The 19,517-nt window shown below is 36.2% G+C and overlaps 1 protein-coding gene across 3 annotated transcripts in view; it reads right to left on the minus strand.

Moving 5' to 3' along the window:
• Positions 1-19,517, minus strand: part of ZFAND3 (zinc finger AN1-type containing 3) — a 140,888-nt gene that overhangs the window by 48,538 nt on the left and 72,833 nt on the right. For all 3 annotated transcript variants that reach the window (XM_074818134.1, XM_074818136.1, XM_074818137.1), the window contains one exon: positions 3,105-3,284. In XM_074818134.1, the coding sequence (XP_074674235.1) occupies positions 3,105-3,284 (180 nt within the window). The remainder of the gene's footprint in view (positions 1-3,104; positions 3,285-19,517) is intronic.

Raw genomic sequence — 19,517 nt, forward strand, 5'->3', positions numbered from 1 at the left:
TATTAGGACCTCGTAAATAAAGAGGTGAGATGGAAGGGAAAAACAAGAATAGAAGAAAACTACACAAGAAATTAAACAGAGACACTTATCTCCACATAAAGTAGCAGAAGAATAAAAGTTAGACCAATTTAACATCTGTTAAGAAACAGATCGTTAAAATCCATGTGAATCTAGACTTATTAAAGCTATAACAATATCAATATATACTCCTTGTCTGCAAAAATTTATTCCAGAAAACTTACTGCTACGGATGGACAAAAAAAGGCAACTCAAGAAGAATATGTAGGGGAAAAAAAATTTCTTAGAAAGTTTGCCCCCCTAAATTGCAACAGCATTTTTTTTTAAAATTGGTGGTAAGTAATACTTTATAAAAAGAAAACACATGTAAAGGAGGAAAAAAAGTCCTGAAGCTTGCATCACTGTCTCCAAGCATAAATCTTTAACATATTTTTGTTGATTGTAACTTTAAGACTGAGAACTATTTTTCATCTACTAGGGGAAGAGATATTAATCAGCAAAGCAGCCACTGGGGTAGGTGATTGTTCAGAAACAAGGATGGCAGGAGATGGAAAGTCACTGCAACCTGGTTGTGTATATAAGACACTCAGGAATGCAAATGCAACTCTCACAGAACATTAAAACAGTAACAAAAAAGGCAGAAATACTTGCATATTGTCAAAATGAACTCCTGCAAAATCCAGTCCAAGGAACTCTTCTCCTATATCGTTCATTCAGTGTTAAAAAAGGAAATGGCTACTCAAAACCGGGTACAAACCAACCCCTCACTTTCTCTGACCCAGAATAAGAATTTTACTACATGAGATTTCTATGGTTCTCTTCAGTTGTCATAACATGAATGGAATTTGTTAATTGCCTAAATTACTTGCTGCAATTCTGTCCAATCTGTTTACCCTACGGACTCAAGTACCATGGCAAATGCCTTGATGTGAGACTCTTCTCAAAAGCTTGAAAGGGAAGAGAAGGGAGTGGAATGCACCATGAGAATCCTTCCTGAGTACTCCAATCTTTACACATTTTGATAAGGATTACCATAATGATCCCATACATTGATTTCTGGTGAAACACCACAATCCTATTCAGAACAGCACATAGCTGTACATCATCACATGGCACTGCAAAATATCAGTCTCTGAAGAACACAGCTGTAATGAGAGCAGTGCATGCTTTATGTAACTTGCTGCAAAATAAATAAATACTGCACAGAAAAAGACACCCTCAAATTAAAATCAAAGAGACATTTAAAGTTTGGGCATTCTTCATTACAGGAAAGAATCTTCCACGCTGAGGCCATTATCCATCAGAAAAGCTCCATCTGTGTATAATTATTTCTGATAAATGATATTAAGCTTCATTAAAGAGGTAGTGGGGATGCGAGAGAAGACAGAGAGAGCTCAAGCTGTAAATAAATCTCTCCACTGTATTTCACTTAAAATCACCCCAGCAGGAAGTCATAAAGAATTTTTTTAATAGGTAATATTTTCAAATGCTCCGCAGGCTGTGCTGCTTAATATCCATTATCTTCAGTGTATGTTCACAAGCTTACAGCAATTCAGGATGAAGGACACTATTTAATTTCCTTCCCATCCCTGTAATCGCCTTCCTACTTACCCCCAAGTCCTTCTCAGCCACAACAGAAACACTTTGTTGTAAAATAATTTAATTCCTAACTGAACAAATTTTCAGAAAACCTGACCCAATAAGCACTGTAATACCAAACAGTAGATCCTGGCTAATAAGCCAGCAGAGGAGCCGAAGCACCCTGCCCTGAGAAGGCCCAAATGCATTGCTGAAGCATAATGTTTTGCTGAATTCTCTAGGAAGGTTGTTTTAAGGCCTTGTTTTTACAGCAGATTACAGGTTTCCCCTGAAGAAGCACTGGACAGAAGGAAGAGATGATGGGTGGTCAGCAGCAACTGTGTATGCGAAGGAGACACAAGAGTTACACGGCAAGTTTACTCTTATTACAAGAACTGGTATCAGAACATTGACATTTGAACCCTGCTGTATTTCTGACAAAATTCTCACATACAGATAGAAAAAAAACAATTTAAAAAATTTATTTTGGTCTCAAACTACCACAATCCCAAAATGACACTTTGTGCTTTGTCCACAGCCAATCTGCAAATAAAAAGAATATATATGCTACATTTACATACCTGTAAACAGAGTAAGTAGTTAACACAACTGAAAACAAGTGTAGCATATCAAAGATTTTTTTAGTCTTAGTACTTTGTCAGCATTATTTCCAGCAGTTGCCTCAATGTTAAAGAACCAGAGTAGCTCTTGCAGATTTCCTACTAAAAAATAAGCAAGTTTTTCTTGCAATGTGTACCTCTATTTAACAGCCACAATGTAAAGTAAACTCAGCTCAAGAGGGATTCTCTCCACAGCGCACCTTCTAAAATAAACCTACAGTTGGGAGGAAAACAAAACTACAAATTTTACGTTTAAGTTGCAGAATGCAACTCAATGTATTAGACACAGGATGAACTTGCACAGAGGTTTAAAATAATTTAAAAGACAACTTTATCTCACTGTGTTTGCTAATCTTTAACATCTTAGCTTACCTTCATGGAGAATTTTTGCCTGACAGTTCAATAAAGAAGAAACAAGGGTCATGAAAGAAGAGATGGATTACCACATGAAACTTGAGTTTTATGCAAGTAACCTAAGTCTAGACAAACACGCATTACAGTCAGTGCTATGTGCAATTGCAATAATTACAAACCAAAAGGTTTTAAAGTCAAATTTCCCAAGATATTGGTGTTTATCCTAGAATACATATATTAATTTACCAGTCATGTGAGAAGAATTTTCTCAAAATGAGAGTGCCTCAAAATCACAACTAAATTGTATACTGCGATTCAAAGAGCTGTAAAGTTAGTTAGAAACTCCTGCAACCCCTTTGAATTTGTTCTTTGGTTAAAGCCATCAATGTCTATTTTGTGAATAACTTCCAACATTTCCTTTCTCCCCAAAAGACAGGGCATTTCCTTCCAAAAGGGAGTCAGTGAAACATAAGCCTGAGAACAAAGCAAAATGTTTATGCCTCCTTTGCTGTCACTTAGGACTCATGCACTTACATTCCTCTTTGCTCGGTGAAGTTACATTCAGTTCTGTCAAAAGTTGCTGGTTGGAGTTAGCGGCCTGCGTGGTTAGAGAGGTATTGCTGTTGTCACTGTTCGTTTCTCCAGAGAACAAATCTGACTGGCTGCTGCTTGTGCTGGGAGTAGAGTCATCGTCTGGCTGCTTCTTCTGGAAATCTATCAAAACCAAGATTTCATACATCATCCCACTTGCTCAATCTTATCATCCAATTTTATGAAAAAAAAAAAAAACCCAGCATAACAAAAATAACCCTAGAACACTGTCAGAGGTACCATCTTTCTGATCATTTGTATATCTCATAACACCAAGAGTAGCCTTCAAGTTTTTATTTCAGATGTAAAATATCTTAAAAGTTATTTGTTGTTGAAGAACAGCAAACATTTTCAGAACTGCACGAAGTTATTGTTTCCCCAGCCATTCAAGAGCATCCAAAGCTTACCACTGCGTATATCAGTATACAGCATATGGCATCATTTTAAAGATAGTTCACACAAAGCACGTACAAAAGCATAAAGGAGTAAACATCTGATGAGGGAAGAACTAAGGCATGTAATACAAGTATAAGAAAATGTTACACTTCTGTAAAACCAGTATTTCTCACTGATGTTACACAAAATCCCACTAGTAACAGTTTTGGTGAAGCTAATGCAGACAGCTATGATTCCAGGTTAGCATGGGGAGCTGGTGAGGGATCGCCTTTGCATCACTTGTTTGATGGGGGTTGGGGGGGGGGGGGGGGGGGGGGGGGGCGGGGGAGGGGTGTGTGTGTGTATGTGTGTTCCTTCTTTCTCTTTCCTTCATTTATTCCAACATCGGTATTAAAAGTTGCTCATTGATCTATGACCAGACTTAGATATGGGAAGTAAATCACTACAGTACATTAAAGCTATGTACAAATGATCTGCCTTCAAAGTTTTCCTTTTTTTTTCCCTTTTCTTTTTTTTTTTTTTTTCTTATTAGTCAGCAAGTGCCAAGTCATGCTAAGTCTCCAAACTTCCCCATAGTCCAAATTTCACATCTTTGATAGATTCCATCCTCAGGCTTACCTGGTCTCCAAAGCAGATTCAGGTCTGAGGGGAAATAATCTTTTCCTTTTTAAGTGCAAATCCTCCCTTAAGGGCTTTTTCCCAAACCACAGTCCTGATACCTGGTGGATTTACAGCAGCAGTCTCAGTTCCTACCAGCTACAATACTGGATTTCAGTCTGGCACAGCTCTGCCACTGGATGCCCCCAGGGAACAGTCCTCCCAGCCAAGTGGATTTTGGTTTGCTTAACATCCAGTTATTCTCACAACATAAAGGCACCTCTTCCTTGTAAAGAGACACTTAAAGATGAAGTGCATCACCTCTTGGTATTCCTAAACACTTCTTTTAAAAAAAATTACATACAAAGGCAGAATTTATTCCTTACATAAACAGATATATAAATCAGTATTCAGTTGCTCATTATGATTTCAGACAGGAAAACAGAGCAGTCTATAAATATTTGCAGATGATGATGTGTTAGAAAGATGGATCACCAACATGACTCATTGGGATTGGGAAGCACTACAGTCAAACAGTCCCTAAATGCTGATTTAGAATTTAAGTGATTTGCCAGAGAAATTAAGCTGTAACCTCTGCTGTGGAAGAGTCAGCCAGAAGTCCAGCTTTGAGAGGAACAAGCTCAAAGCCAGGGAAAAGGAGGAAGGAAGTGGTAGACAGGAAATCACCCACCTGCACCACACAGCTCTGAAAAAACGGTGGGATGCATTTTGTCAGGGATGAGTTACTAGACCCAGGAAGATGTGCAACTCAGGCCCCATGAGTTATCAACAAAGTTTCTCCCAAGTTGGGCTCCTGGATATTATTAGTGTGTTTGTGAAATCAAGAAAGCTTCAAGCACTTGGGATTCTGCACCAAACAATCAGACAGCTGCAGCAATTAGAACTGAAGCCACCACCCCAGAAGGTACCCAACTCTTCACACCTCTACTGAGGCCACAGTCCTGACAGAAGGGGAGCTCACAGTCGAAGACATTTTGGGAACCATCAGTCTATAAATAACCAGTACAGAAAATACATGAAAATCTCAAATGTTGCCTACAAATATAAGGTGGCTCCAAAGATTGTGTTTTACATGAGATTGCATCCAAGGCAGTGCACAGAAGTAAAGCTGTTATATGTATGTATCAGAAGTGGGAGCAACTCCATCTTCAAGAAGCAGAGCAAAAATAATGGTCACACTCAATATTATACACTATGAGCAATCTATAAAATGCATTAAAAACGAAAGCATAAAGTTACAGAACAGCAATAGATACTATGAAATATATTAAAATTCAGCAAGTTAAAAAATTCTCCGCCAGTGTATTATTTTTTTGCCAGATAGCTGCAAATACTTTACTCAGGCTGCACTAGCTCAGTGTCATCCACAAAAGGTATCTACAGAAAAATGTAGAACGTGTTTACAAAATGGTCTATATAATAAAAGCCCTGACAGTCCTTTAATGATAGTATGGTAAGTACCAGTGCTACATTGTGTCTCCCAAAGCTGCAAGTTTAAGAGCACATTGATCAAGGTGCTTGGTTTTTTTCCCTGGAAAAGTATTCACTTTTGCAACCTATTGATAAATTCTCCAGTTTCAAAGAGAACATAAAAGACTGTCAAAAATGGTCACTCAGTGACAGCATTTCCCAACAAGCTTACTTACAGCTCAGAGCTGTCACACAGCAGCAAAATCTGCCATGGCAGTTAAATGCTCTTTGCCTTCGTGAATCCAGGACCTCGTGTTCAGAACTAACTTTTATTCAGACTGCAAATCAATTAACTTTCAAAAAAGTCTTAGCCTGAGTTGAGTGGAACCTGAGAATGTCTCCCACACCCCCTTTTTAACTACTTTTTCACTTCAGACGAGTACTTGAGGAAAGTGTTGAGACTGCTGATCGCAAGCACCTAAGACATACTAACTGTAACTGAAGTTGTACTACTTACACTACAGAAAATTAACAGTTGCCTTAGTAATGTAGTGTCAACAGCAATACAGGACCTGTTCAGTAACATAGTTTATATGATAAATTTGACCTAAATTACCAACAGATTTCTGAAATACTGCTTTATGATTTGTGGTCCAGTATTTACCTGTACAAATACGTATCTCATGACATACTGGGTGAACTGTATTGTATTTCTTCTGTGTATCGGTGGACTGCATTTGGCTTCGGTTAACCAGGACTCTTGTTAACACAACTTGCAGATCACCTTAATATCCCCCCAAACACAATACAAGCTGGCAACAACTACAGGAGAGCTGTGTCTGAATAAATCCAGTTAAGCCTTAACTGTTTAGCAAATAAAACAAATCAAAAATACACACACAATACAGGCAAGACCCTGGCAAGTTTTGAAGGGGAGGCTTCATTCTGATTAAACTCAGAATGTAATTCTGTTGACAGAACAATGACCTCTCCTAATAGTCTCAATGGGGAAAAAACAGAATGAGAGTTGGCAAGACATTAATCATCATTTCCAGAAGTTTAACTAGAGATGGATGCAAAACACTTTCATTTAAATTAATTTTTTCCTTCATTTTTAGTGAGACTTTCACTATGCTAACAAAATCCATGCCAAAATGCACAATGACTGATCAAAAAACCATCAAATCCACACTCCCCTTTTCTAGTTAATGAAATGCAACTTTGCAACTTTTTACAGAAACTTCAACCAGTACACAGGTTTAGGGGAAACAAACTTTCTCCATTTGTCAGAAAACATTTTCTTCTTCTCAACATTGTCTCCTTTTCTCTACTGCCTTCAGATTTGGGGTTTTTTTAGTGGTTGTGGTGTCTTGTGTTTTGGTTTTTTTTTAATTTAAGTGCAAAATATCCTGGTGTTACAAGGTGGAGCCAGCAACAAAATAAGATGTGAAATTTAGACATTTCCTGCATGGTATAACAGAAGGAAAGATCAATAAAATCCATGAAATACATCCAATAAACTATTACTGCACGGTACAGAAGCTGCTAGTAGTAAGCAGCAACATTGCCAGACTTCTAGCTCCAAAGTTCTTTTGCTTTGAGTTTGCACCCAGCATCTCAACTAGCTGAGCAGGAGCAGAAAATCTCAGGCAGAGCTCTCACGCACTGGTTCTTAATAGAGTGTTATTTTTGTTTTGTTACTTAGAATTTCTTTGTAAACAAAACAGTGACTATGTGCATATATAGATATGATACTAACATTTCATATTCTATATATACAATGAATTCAAATAGTTTAGATTAAAAGAAAGGCAAGAAGCCAGATTTGTTTCCAGACTTCAGAAGAAAAGTTCTTTTGCAAGACAATCTTTTGTCCATTGGTATTCATAAAAGCAACATTAAAAACGAAATCCATTACCTTTACAGCTTCTGATTCTAACCCATAAAGCCAGAGATGCCACACTAAATCATGTCTTCTGCACAGGACTAAAGCTCTCTGGTACATTTGTCCAGTGACAGGTACTAGGTTAGGGTAAGAAACCAGAAGGAACATATTCCCAATATGTTCATTTCATCCATTACCTCAGGATCAAACTAACAAATATTTAGAACATCCAACCTCTACCATCACCTAAAATACTCCTGATTCTGTGACACACACACACACATAAAATCCATCTCAATTCCAGTATTTAGTTTACTTTAGTCATCAATATCCAACAAAATACCTAAGGAAATACTGAGTCCTCAACTTTTGCTTAACTGTAAGGGGTCTGTAACTAAGCAGGGAACAACCCTTCAGATTCTGGTAAGTAACTTCTGTGATTACAATCAGCTGAAACTTCAGGTAAAAGGCAAATACGAGCAATATCAGTGTGTCATGAAGTATTTTATTCTGGAAAAGACAGGCATGTCAAAATATTAGATGAAGTGTTTTAATACTAAGCCAGAGCTGCTTCTCGTTTGCACTCATGCTATAAGAAATCATAAAATTTATGAAACTCCCAAATGTTCTTAACTTAAGCTCTCCTTTTGGCTTATCTTAAGGGTCAAGGCTACAAACACTTCCTATTCTCTGGTCTATAACAGATGTTTTCATTAGTAAGAAATGGGTTCATTCAAATAAATTATGAATGTTGCAAGAAGTGTTGGAGTAAACAGCATGCTAAGAGGAGAAAATTAGAGCCTTTAAAGTAATTATTTTGGTTGATAGGCAGTATTACACCACTTCTTTATTCTTCAGTCCTACAGCTCCCATAACTTAGCAGTGTGAACTAACAAAAAGTTATTTGAAGCATGTTTGTTTCTTACACTGCATTAAATGTGCAATCTGCATATTTTTAATGCCAGAACATCTTGTTCTTTTACAGAGCTTAAATTAACGTGTTAGTGTCACATCAAATGTCTACTAGTCCATTTGTATCCCAACACACAAAACAGACTTTTACCTTACTCTAGTGCAATCAGAAAACATATCCATGCTTAGAAGAAATTGCATTTTGAAAGTACTCTATGGGAAGTAACACAAATATTATGACATTGAAACTGCTACAGTGAAATGTTTACTTTATTGCATAATTTTATTTTTTTTCTTCACGTGCCTGGAAAAACTGTTCACATATGACCATGGAATACTACTGTAAGTCCTAGGTTTTTATTTACTGAAAACTCTTCACTGGACTTTTCTAGTTCAAAGCTTACTGAAGGCATTTCAACTGTCATTCATATATAACTACATTTTGCATAATAAACTACTGTGAAATGGATAAAACCTTTCCTTTAAGTAGATATCTGAAAGCAATCTAGAGCTCAAATAATGGACTGGCAATAAAACTCCACTTGGGAGGACTTTTTTTTTTTCCTCCTGTTTTAAATAACACACAGACAGAAAGATGCGCTAGCCCACTTGCAGAATAAACACAGGGGAATGCACTGTAGAATTTGCACAAGCATTTGTATTAGAATACAACCAAAGTAATAAAACTGAATCAGAGGTAAGTACTGTACAAAGTTATATTCATAAATATCGAAACAATATTTAACATATATATAAAAAATTATTTCTTAATACATCTACAGTAATAATAGCAACAATAGGTGGATTAATTGAAAATTAGACTGGAGAGTGCAAAATACCTATCACAGTATATTCCTCTATGAGCTATCAGCAAAGCTCATTACTTTCACATTATGCACAAAGTACAGGGAAAATTAACAAACCAGTAACAATATTAGAAAGATGATTTTCTATACAACTGAACTTTATTTAGAATTCTGAGCACATATGGTACAGGAAAGTCATTCAGCTCTAGAGTTTTTATTCATAAATACAACTTTTTCTTTTTTTTCAGTTTTTCTTCATGAAGAAAAACTGGAGTTATTTATGCTTAGTTATCCTTCATGGTTGCTATATCTTTTTAAATGGCAACACATTAATAAGAGTTTCAAATAATACTGTGATTTGCATGTTGGATACACTGAGCTTTTTATATAGATTTCATTTTTTCAAATAAGCAGAAAAAAAATACTAGAAAAGTGCAAAATAAAGAATAAGAAAGACAGATCTGCAAGCATGGTAGACAACGAGGACATGGCTGCAATCACATGTGTTTAGCATTCAGGAATTAGGATCCAGTTATATAATAAGACTGCCATATTTGTAAAATTACTGGGATGTTTAACATGTTTGGGTTTCTGGGTTTAATTTGTTTGTTTTGCAGGAAGTCTGATGACATGGTGTTTTAAGGTGTTTTTCTCTCAAAAAAAAGACACCCCCCTTGCTTAAAGGCAACATTCCATACTAGGCCTTCTTTCTTCTGGCTCTATAAAATGATACTCCCCCAAGATACACAGGAAGCTCCAGATTTGAATACCAGATTTTGTTTATTATTTAGCAAGAAAATTCATGAATAAATAAACAAAGGCTAGCAAGACAACAGGCATAACATTATTACAGACGACCTTCAACTTAAGATCCAGGTCATTAATAAATATATATGCAGACATCTTTTTAAGGAAGAGAAATGCAGTTTTGTATAAAAGTGAGTAGAAGAACCTAAAGCAACTGTAAACACCAGGCTTATAACACCTTACATGACTGCCATGAGAAAAATTGCCATTTTTATAGCACATGATCCCACTTATCTCCAAAGTAGTTGTGAAATCCTGAATTGATGAAAATAGGAATTTCATTATCATCTACAAAAGTATCTTCTGAGAGCAGCTTCCCCACCGAACAAACACTACTTCCTCTGCCTGATAATAAGTTTTCTTACTGTAGCTATTTCAGCACTGACCAGGAACAAGGTCACTGAAAACCCCTGTAAATAACATTTTTAAAACCCTTGTGTCATAGTTCCCATTGTTACTTAAAGTAGCATGCTTACATTATTTCAACTAAAATTTCATTATTTCATAAAACTCACCACCATAAAGAATATATAGAAGAATAAAGAAGAATAAATATTATTGCCTGTCATCACAGGATCCAAAGTACTGAAGCTATGAAGAGTAAACTACTATTTTAACAATCCACTTTAAATTTCCTCTTACAGAACTGCTCAGGTCCATCGTTAGCATTCATACTTTAACTCATTACAGAACATGTATGATGAGAAAGTACTACAAAAAGGTACTATTACATTTCAAAACCTAAAATTAACAAGGGGCTAGCTATACAGCACCTGCATCTGACAGTGGAACTAGAAAATTAAGACAATTTATTTCCCAACTAATTGAGACTGTATGGATTCTTGCAGCCACAAAAAACTCAACTCTATCACTTGCCTAAACTTCCATATCTTTATCTCTAGAATTTTTAGTACTAGTACCCCGTTATGAAACTAAACAAATTAGTAAGAAATGCCTCATTCCAAATTAAATTCAGAGCATGATGACACCTCAAAATTTATGCTCGTAAAGGGGGAAGAAACATTCTTGATTAGAAGAATCTGATTCATAAACCCATATCAAGCACTTTGCAACAGCATCGAGTCATACAAAGTAAACTAATGAAGTGAACTTCTTGAGATGCTTTCATAATAAATGAGAGATCTTGAAAGCAGGACTGTTAGCTGATAGAAACAGAATTTAATTACCATTGGTATTTATTCTGGACACTTCATTCACCAAACACATAGCAACTGATACTGTTTTAATAAAAGAAATGTTTCAATTAGCTTTTCTTGTACTGGAGCTACCTTTTAAGTCACCTTATCATGCCCCTTCCAGTACCTAGAGAGAACCTTCCAATTTCAAAATGCATGTCTATTATTTTTTTAATTAATTCCTCCAGTCTAATTTATGTGGTTCCAATTAAAGTGAATGTTTGCCTCATTTTCTGTCAATAATAGTCACATTTAAAGTTCCAGGATTCCCAAATATTTGACTACAATATAAATCGTCAGGATTTTCACAAGGGATAAAAGGCCTCTATGGTAAATTAAACCTTTCTAGAACTAACCCACAAACCTCTCATCAGTTCCTTCTCCCTCACCTCCACTTAAGGCACCTTAATAACTACCATTACCGAAACTCTTAAAACATCCCTCAGAATTACTCATTTATCAGACTCTTTTCCCCAGTCTCCTTTGAACAGCCCAGAGGCAGAACTGAAGAGCATTCTGAAAGAGAAGGGAGAGCAGGCACTCTCATTTTCTGGCCTCACTTCCCCACAGCCATCCCAATCCTTTGAAATGTGTGTCTGTGAGGAAGATTTAGTTCTTTATCACTATTCAGGTTTTACCACCAAAGCAACGAATGGCGAGATGAAGTATAAGAGGTGAGCTTCTTCCCACTCTTCTCAACCCTACTGAATCCGATGCTTCATGTTGTAATAAATATCTGCCTTTCATACGCAGTAGCTAGAGGAAAGTGTGGAGAGGAAATTCCAAGTACGACAGTTCTCAGTTGTGGGGGCAAAAACTTTGCAGTGGTTGGAGTTTATATGAGCAATTTGTGACTGCAATAATCTACAGTAGTATGAAAAAAAACAGGTCATGTTTTAATCACACAATTGAGAAAGCTCACTGGAAACTCATCTGACACCTCTGTGCCTTAGCTTCAAGCTCCACATTTTACTAACTCCCCTAAGGAGTCCAGTAGCTTAAGGGAGTAGCTGTAGTCTCCCACTTACCATCCCCTCCTTCCTATTCTGTAATTACACAGAAACGCAGGAGACCAGTATTCAAACTGCCGATAAAAAACTGCAGAAGTTCAAGGACCCAAGGAAAGGAAAGTTGATCTAGATTTATGAATCCAAAAGGTCAAACACAGCAAACTCTCACTAGACGCAGTTGCTGCAAACCACTGCATTACACTGAATTCTGACTATGGAACACTATAGCTCAAAAGCCCAACCAAAACTTAAGCAACCATTGCTTATTTTCAGCAAACTTGAAATATATATATTTATTTTCCAGTCTTTTAGGGACAAGAATATGAATATGCACAGATATCAAAGAACTGTGTACATAAACATTGCTTAGGCTTCTGTGAGCAACAAAACATACTGAAGTTTTGAGTTAATAAAACCAATTTTTTTTGTATTCCTACTTATTAAAATTGTCTTCTAGAAGATAGTAGAAACATTGAATTCAATGACAACGTGTGTTGTCATTGACTTATTAGCCAATTAATCCCAAAGAAAATAGCTGGAGCACATCTCAAAATTTGAAATTAGTATAAAATAGCTACAAAAATAAGTCATCTAGTGAGTTCATATCTAAAGCTTGTGGATTTTTTTGTTTTTTCTTACAGCTGCTATTTCAATATTCGGATGCTTCTCTGGTTTCTTTACATTAGAAGAAGTGTAGATAAGGAAAAGGAATGGAAAAACTACTCTCCTCAGAAAGACGCATTCCTGTCCCCCCAGTGGAAAAGACAGATACACTACTCCTCAATTAACTTATTTTTATATAGCAAATAGATGTGAACTTAAAGCATCTCTTGTGACGATGAACTGATCCTTCTGCCTGTCAGTGCTGGAGGATCACTGCTGAAACTGGCTATAAAGCATAGTCTTGCCTATGTCTTAATATGGAAGTAAAGAGAAACTGCAATAAACAAGCATGAGAAGAAAAGGATCCTTTTACTCCTCATATCCATGATTTGTGATTTGATATGATCTGATTTCTTGAGCTACCACTTGCAAGTTAGTGGAGATGAGAAAAATAGCCTTTCGCCAGTGTTGTTTCCAGAGCTCTGGGTTGCAAATGGTTGTTATTGGGCATAATGGTTCTGGAATCCCTTAAATGGGAGTCTTCACTAGCAAAACATAAATCTCTAAATCAAAGCAGCAATGTGCTGACCTTGAACAATACATTAATTAAATGCTGGTAACATTGGGATCCTGCACATGAAAACAGATTCCTTCTGTGTCCAGTCCTCCATGTTCCAAGTTTTGTTTCTACAAGTTTGTAACAGTGTCACAGCCATGGAATTAGGACTCCTACTCACAGAAAGGCCCCAGCTGTTTCACTTTTCATCTAGAGCCTTAGAGAAGATTTACAAGGTTTTGTGGGTTCTTCTATTAATAACATACAAAAAAAGCAAATAATATTTTGAGTGTTCAACCTGGGTGGGGGAAGAACAGTTTTCATTATGCTCTGAAAGAACCACAGGAAAAAATCATCCTAAACACTTACTAAACAGAAAAGAAAACAAGGATGAGAAATGTTAATTCTCACACATTCAGCTAGTTTGTTACACTTTCTGAAATGCAATGGCCATGAAAAGCAAGGAACTAAAGTATGCTTTCAAGAATCATTTGAAAACATTCTTTCAAGCATTCGTTATGCCTACACAGAGCTAGAAATAACAATTATATAGCCGCTTCGGGGGCTCACATTCTATGGATTGAACCCTGAAAAGCTCACAGAGAAAATTTTAGAAATTATCTGTTTCTTCGTATTAATAAACTACAAGATAAACAGTTAACAACAACATTTCTTCTCCAGTTAGGGTGGCTAATTGTATTTCAAGTACAAATAATTACAGGCATTACTTTGGAAACTGAGGACAGGCACATAAAATTCAGATCAAACAGCCAAATATGAATAAACTAAAGGATGAATAAATTTCCAGAAAGAGCCAGATAACTGCTAGAAGCTATTAGTTGTTCATGCATGCTGTTCTGATTACCTGCTTAAAGCACAAACACCCATAGAGCCTATGCTTCCAGCCCAGCAAAAATTGCAAAATGCAACCAGTCCCAGCAGAAAGAGGAGAGGGTAGCAGAATAAACTGGGTCAAGCAGCCCAACCTCCACCTCATCCTCAAAGAGCTAGACTAGCAGGAACCCCTATATGCAATTCAATTATCTTTCAAAAAAGTTCTTCTAGCTTTTCAGGAGCAGTCTGACAGGCATCTGCCGCCATGAAGCTTCCAGTTCAGTATGTTGATACAGCAGATTAAACTATGTAACATCTACCACCAGAGGGAGGTGTTCTATTATATTGCATTTTCCAAATACTTCCATTCCTGCACATTGATTTCAGTTCTATTTAATCATCATCAGTAGAGAACAAGCTTCCTTGTTTCTGTAAAGATGCTCTGAAGAGTGTCTTGTTATGTATATCCACTTTGGACTAATTACTGCTATGGCAAATTTGATTTTCTATTTAACAAAAGCAACTTGGTAACTAATCCATTGTTTCTATCTCAAACAATCAACAAAACCACTGCCCTTTATCCTCTCTTTCCAACCCATAACATAAAGACAACAGAAATGCTCATCTTCCGTATGACTCGGGACCATTACAGAACTTTTTCCAAAATCAAAACTACTACTACTATCTTCAGTGGAGAGGGACCAAAAAAGTGAAGTAGCATCACCTTGCTATCTTGCATGAATCAGTTCAGCAAGTCATCAACCTGAAAGATATATAAATTAAATAGGAGAAAAAGACAGCTGCAGAAGCCTGTCTGATGTCATTTCATCTTTGGTAAATTCTGCTGTATAAATTTGTGGAAATAACCAGTAGCACAGTTTCCTAAAAGACAAAAGGAGTGGTGCCAACAGTGTCTAACTGCAGGCATTTGATTTGTGCACAAGTGTGAATGGACAGAGGCAGAGACCTCTGGAAAAAGATACACAGTGCCAACATGAAGAGAAAAACTACTGCAATATAAATTGCCTAAATCACCCTCTTGAAATAGTTACTTGCGTCTGTTGACTACAGCTGGCAGTACAGTTATGCATGGGAAAAAAAAAAATCCCACAAGCCAGCCATCTTGCTTTACAATGATTCCATCTATTCTGCACACGTAAGGAATAAAAACAATCCCCTTGTGTTTGAAAAAGAGTTATATGCTTCTTACGCTACAGAGCTGAACAGCTAATACCTGCAAGACTTGAAACAGCAGCATATAGAAACACAGGTGGAAAAGAGAGCATTAGCTTTTCCTGTGTGTATCACTTCAAATATACGGTACACCAGCTTTCAGCAGAAGAAACCTGTCATCCACTGCATTGGCTATTTCTAATTAAAGTCTGCAAGTTCTTCAATATATGAACTTTAGATGGTAGCTTTTATCAAGAGACTCTCCAACGTTAAATCTGATCTTGCTGGAGAAGCAGAAATATATCTAATAAAAAGGGGGTGGGGGGGTAATGTTTTCCCTATTAAATGGGTTTTGCTAGGAAAGAGCAACAGTAAATCCAACAGGTAATACTCTGGCTGACTTTCCACTGTTCTTCCTCATCTAAAATGCTGTAAGGTAACATTTTAATGCTGCCTAATTGTCTGTATATTAAAATATCTGAGGCAAACAACTTCAGAAGTTGTTCTTCTGAAGGACAGATTTTATTCTCATAATCATATAGTAGGACCATAGTGACAGATATGACACCAGATATGTTTTTATGTCTATATACAAACTTCAACAAAAGAAATACATTTAGTGCAGGCCAAAATGGAAGAAAAAGGAATGTCTTTCTATATGGGAAAGGAACACTAGAACCATTACTTTTATTCATACTATGGGCTTGGATTATCTCTAGAAACACTATTAACACACACAAGTGTTTTATGTGCTTATTTAAATTAAAAATGGGCTGCACTAGATATTCTGAAAGTCAACTTTAAGGAATGTTTTTCTTTCTCTTACTTGTCCAATGTTTCTGTAAACATTATTACATTAAGATTCCGAGCAAATAATAGTGGTAGCTCATCTGAAAACAGGAGTAAAATGAAGGTATTTGAGATGATTACATCAATCTGCAGCCTAATGTTTGAGGGTTTTTTTCCTAGAACTAAGTTCCAAGATGATCCACGTTTTCTTCAAGATTTTAACTACGAAATTAATTTTCAGATTAGTTTTCACATCAAAATTAAGTAGCAGAAAAGTAATGACTTTTTTTAAAAAGTGTTACAGTCACAAAGACTGCTAGAAACAGACTTATCTGTCAAGTTCATTGCAATGCTAGATTCTCAAACTTTCTGTTTAATTCTTGCTAAAGATTGAGGCAGTCATTGGCCCATGGAGAGTGGTAGTTGTACATATCCATGAATGATGCATCACCAGCTTCAAGATTCAAAACTCATATTTATTATTGTCTGCATTCCCTGCCTGATGGACTTCTTTCGTGCTGTAAAAGGTATTTTATTTTCGTGATAGACGCCTTAGGGAGCCACTGTCTTATCTTACATTGATGGACACATACTGCAACTTTTTTTTTTTCCCCTCTTTTTTGATAATATCCCCAAGCAAATGATATCTTAAAGATATTCCACAAAGTTAAGATTATTGTTGGTCATATTTGTACTGTCTTCTCACTTGAGCATAGATAGTTCTACTATCTTTTTCTTTAGTCATTCTCTTACTTCTGCTATCAAGCACAAGGGGGAAAAAAAACCAAGGCTAGAAGTGAGTAAGAGCAACTTTATTCTTAGTATACTATGTTAGCAAAACATGCTAACACTACGCAAATGCAAAGCAGTCCCAATGCACCCGAATCCTGTCAAAAGCAGAGCACGCTGACATTATCACTTTTAGGAAGATCTGGAAGTTCAGTAAAGGTACAGAGCTATTCCTCTGTTATTCTGAACTGATTTTCATAGTGTCTTTAAGGAAACAAATCTTAGCCTGCTATTCTGATACTGAGAAAGTAGAGTTTCTATTATCTTCATTACCTGTTCAGTGACAGCAGACTGAAAGGCTTTCATCAGATCTCCTGTGGTGAAGAACAGAAAACTGTAGCTTCCCACCTGGATGCTTGATTAGCACTAAAATATCTTTAAAAACATCTGCTTTTAAAAATAGAAGTTGGAAGCACAGCTCTCTATGCTATTACAAAATGACTGTCTAATTGAAGTTCAAATGAAATGGATCCAAAACTGCCAAGCTACAACTACTTTGCAGATTTTTACCTTACTGACAAGTTGTAAGTTATTTTTACATTGCAAATTTTCACAAGAAGAGAAGAAGAACTGTCTATAGCGCGTTATATCACAGATTTATCATTGATGCCTAGAAGTTCCTCAGAACCTACACATGCTCAGTTTTCCAGAATGAGTCAGAAGTAGGAAGTCCACAACTAGGAATTTCTGAAGTTTTTTAACAGAGGTTACATGCCTTGTTTAGGGAAAAGACAACATTTATTCTGTATTCAGCCACAAACAACAGTTTTTTGGAAATACTATCTAAGCTAAAGAACTAGAAGTCACATCAGAAAAGTAAGGAACACTAGAATATATACGTATCCACTTAAGAACAGTCACTGTTTCTTGAAAAGTTCCAAAGTATGTACCAATACCTTACGCAGTTTCTTTAAAAAAACCCCACCATATTACTCCATAATTCAACTATTCATCTGTTAGAAATCTGTAGATGCAAATAGAAAAGCAGCCATATGACAGCAACTTAAAGTACTTTTTCCAACAAAAACTGTAAGTAACCTTAATATATTTAAAATTCCATTCAACAACTAAATATAATAAGAGAAAAGATAATAAACAGAGAGTAATTAGCTATACCAAGAGAGAAAAGATGCTCCTTAGATATCATGTACGTGAAAGTAATTTTATCAGAAAATAAAAATCAGAAGGGGCCTCAGAATGAGACACTGCAGTAACGGCATGCAATTTACATACTGCTTTTATTTAAAAAAATAATAATTTGTCATCTTTAAGAAAGCACTAAATAGTTCTAAGGTTAATTAAGATTCAAAATCGTTAAGTGTATATATATACACACACCAAGCACTCACTAAACTATTCAAAAAAGTCATTTAGTTTGGTTAGTTCACTTTACAGCAAAATGTGTCAATAAAGCTATCTTAAATTTAATGATGTTTATGCATTTCTGCTGCTCTCCTAAAAATGATCTGGCAAGCAAAATTTTTATGAGGAAATCCACTAGCTCCAGCAACAGCTTGTGTCTGTCGTCCCTGCAGAGACTTTAAGCAGGCTAGGACACGTCTCCTTGTCTGAACTCTACCATAGTCCTCCTTTTCAAATGTAAATGGTGCGTGAGAGCAGAACTATTTAATTCACCCATTTAATCCTCTTAATATTTTAAATATGCCAGAATTTGGTCACAATGAAGAAAGCTTTTCTCTTGTGGAACAGTATTACCTTTATCTACTGTATTTCAGTATCTATTTTCCATGCTCTTTCACCCTAATTAAGGCTTTACTGAGCAAGAAGGTAACAATTAGTGGGTTTTCTAGCCAGTATAACATTGCTTCTTCTAATCAACATGTTGTAAAAAGACAAGACAAAAAAAATTACAAAAAAACCCCCGAAAACCAAAGAACATCAAGTTATTTTAATCCAGTACCATGACAGGCAGTTATTATCAGAGACTGTGATACACAGTATGCTGTCAAACCATATTCTTAGTAAACACATGAGCTAGAATTACAAGAGATGCTACTCTGCCCATTTTAGAATCCAAGTTCATACTCAAATGCAAAACTTGAATTTTCCCACAGAAGTGAAAAGAAGCCAGAGCAATGAAGAAGTGCAAAAGAGTGGCAACTTACATTTGGTTTCAGAAACTTCTACTACTTGAATAGTTTTTGCTGACTTCATGACATCTTACTTTTACTGACTAAGAAACTTTCCCCTCCAGTACCCATATTAGTTATACAGTCTCCACTGAGAAGAGCAGTCTTTTGTGTAAAAATATTTTACACCTACAAAGGCAGGCAGCTGTGAGGAATGTTTTTTTCTTCAAAACTTTATTTTTTCTGTGGTTCCACCCAATATTGCATAAATTGAGTTAGCTATAGGGTTCCACTGGGATTTTAATCTTTTATATGTCCATTGATATTTTATAAACTTAATTATAAGGGTAAAAAATACGCTTTTAAAGTGTTTCTTTGTACAAAAAACATGCTTTAGGAGATACTGTGTGGCAAAGAACTCCGCAATGACACTTTAAGATGTTGAGAAAAATCATGCCTCCAAAGTGAATTTTATTTTTTTC

The sequence above is a fragment of the Strix aluco genome, chromosome 3 (genome assembly GCF_031877795.1).
Source record: "Strix aluco isolate bStrAlu1 chromosome 3, bStrAlu1.hap1, whole genome shotgun sequence".
Lineage (NCBI taxonomy): Eukaryota > Metazoa > Chordata > Aves > Strigiformes > Strigidae > Strix > Strix aluco.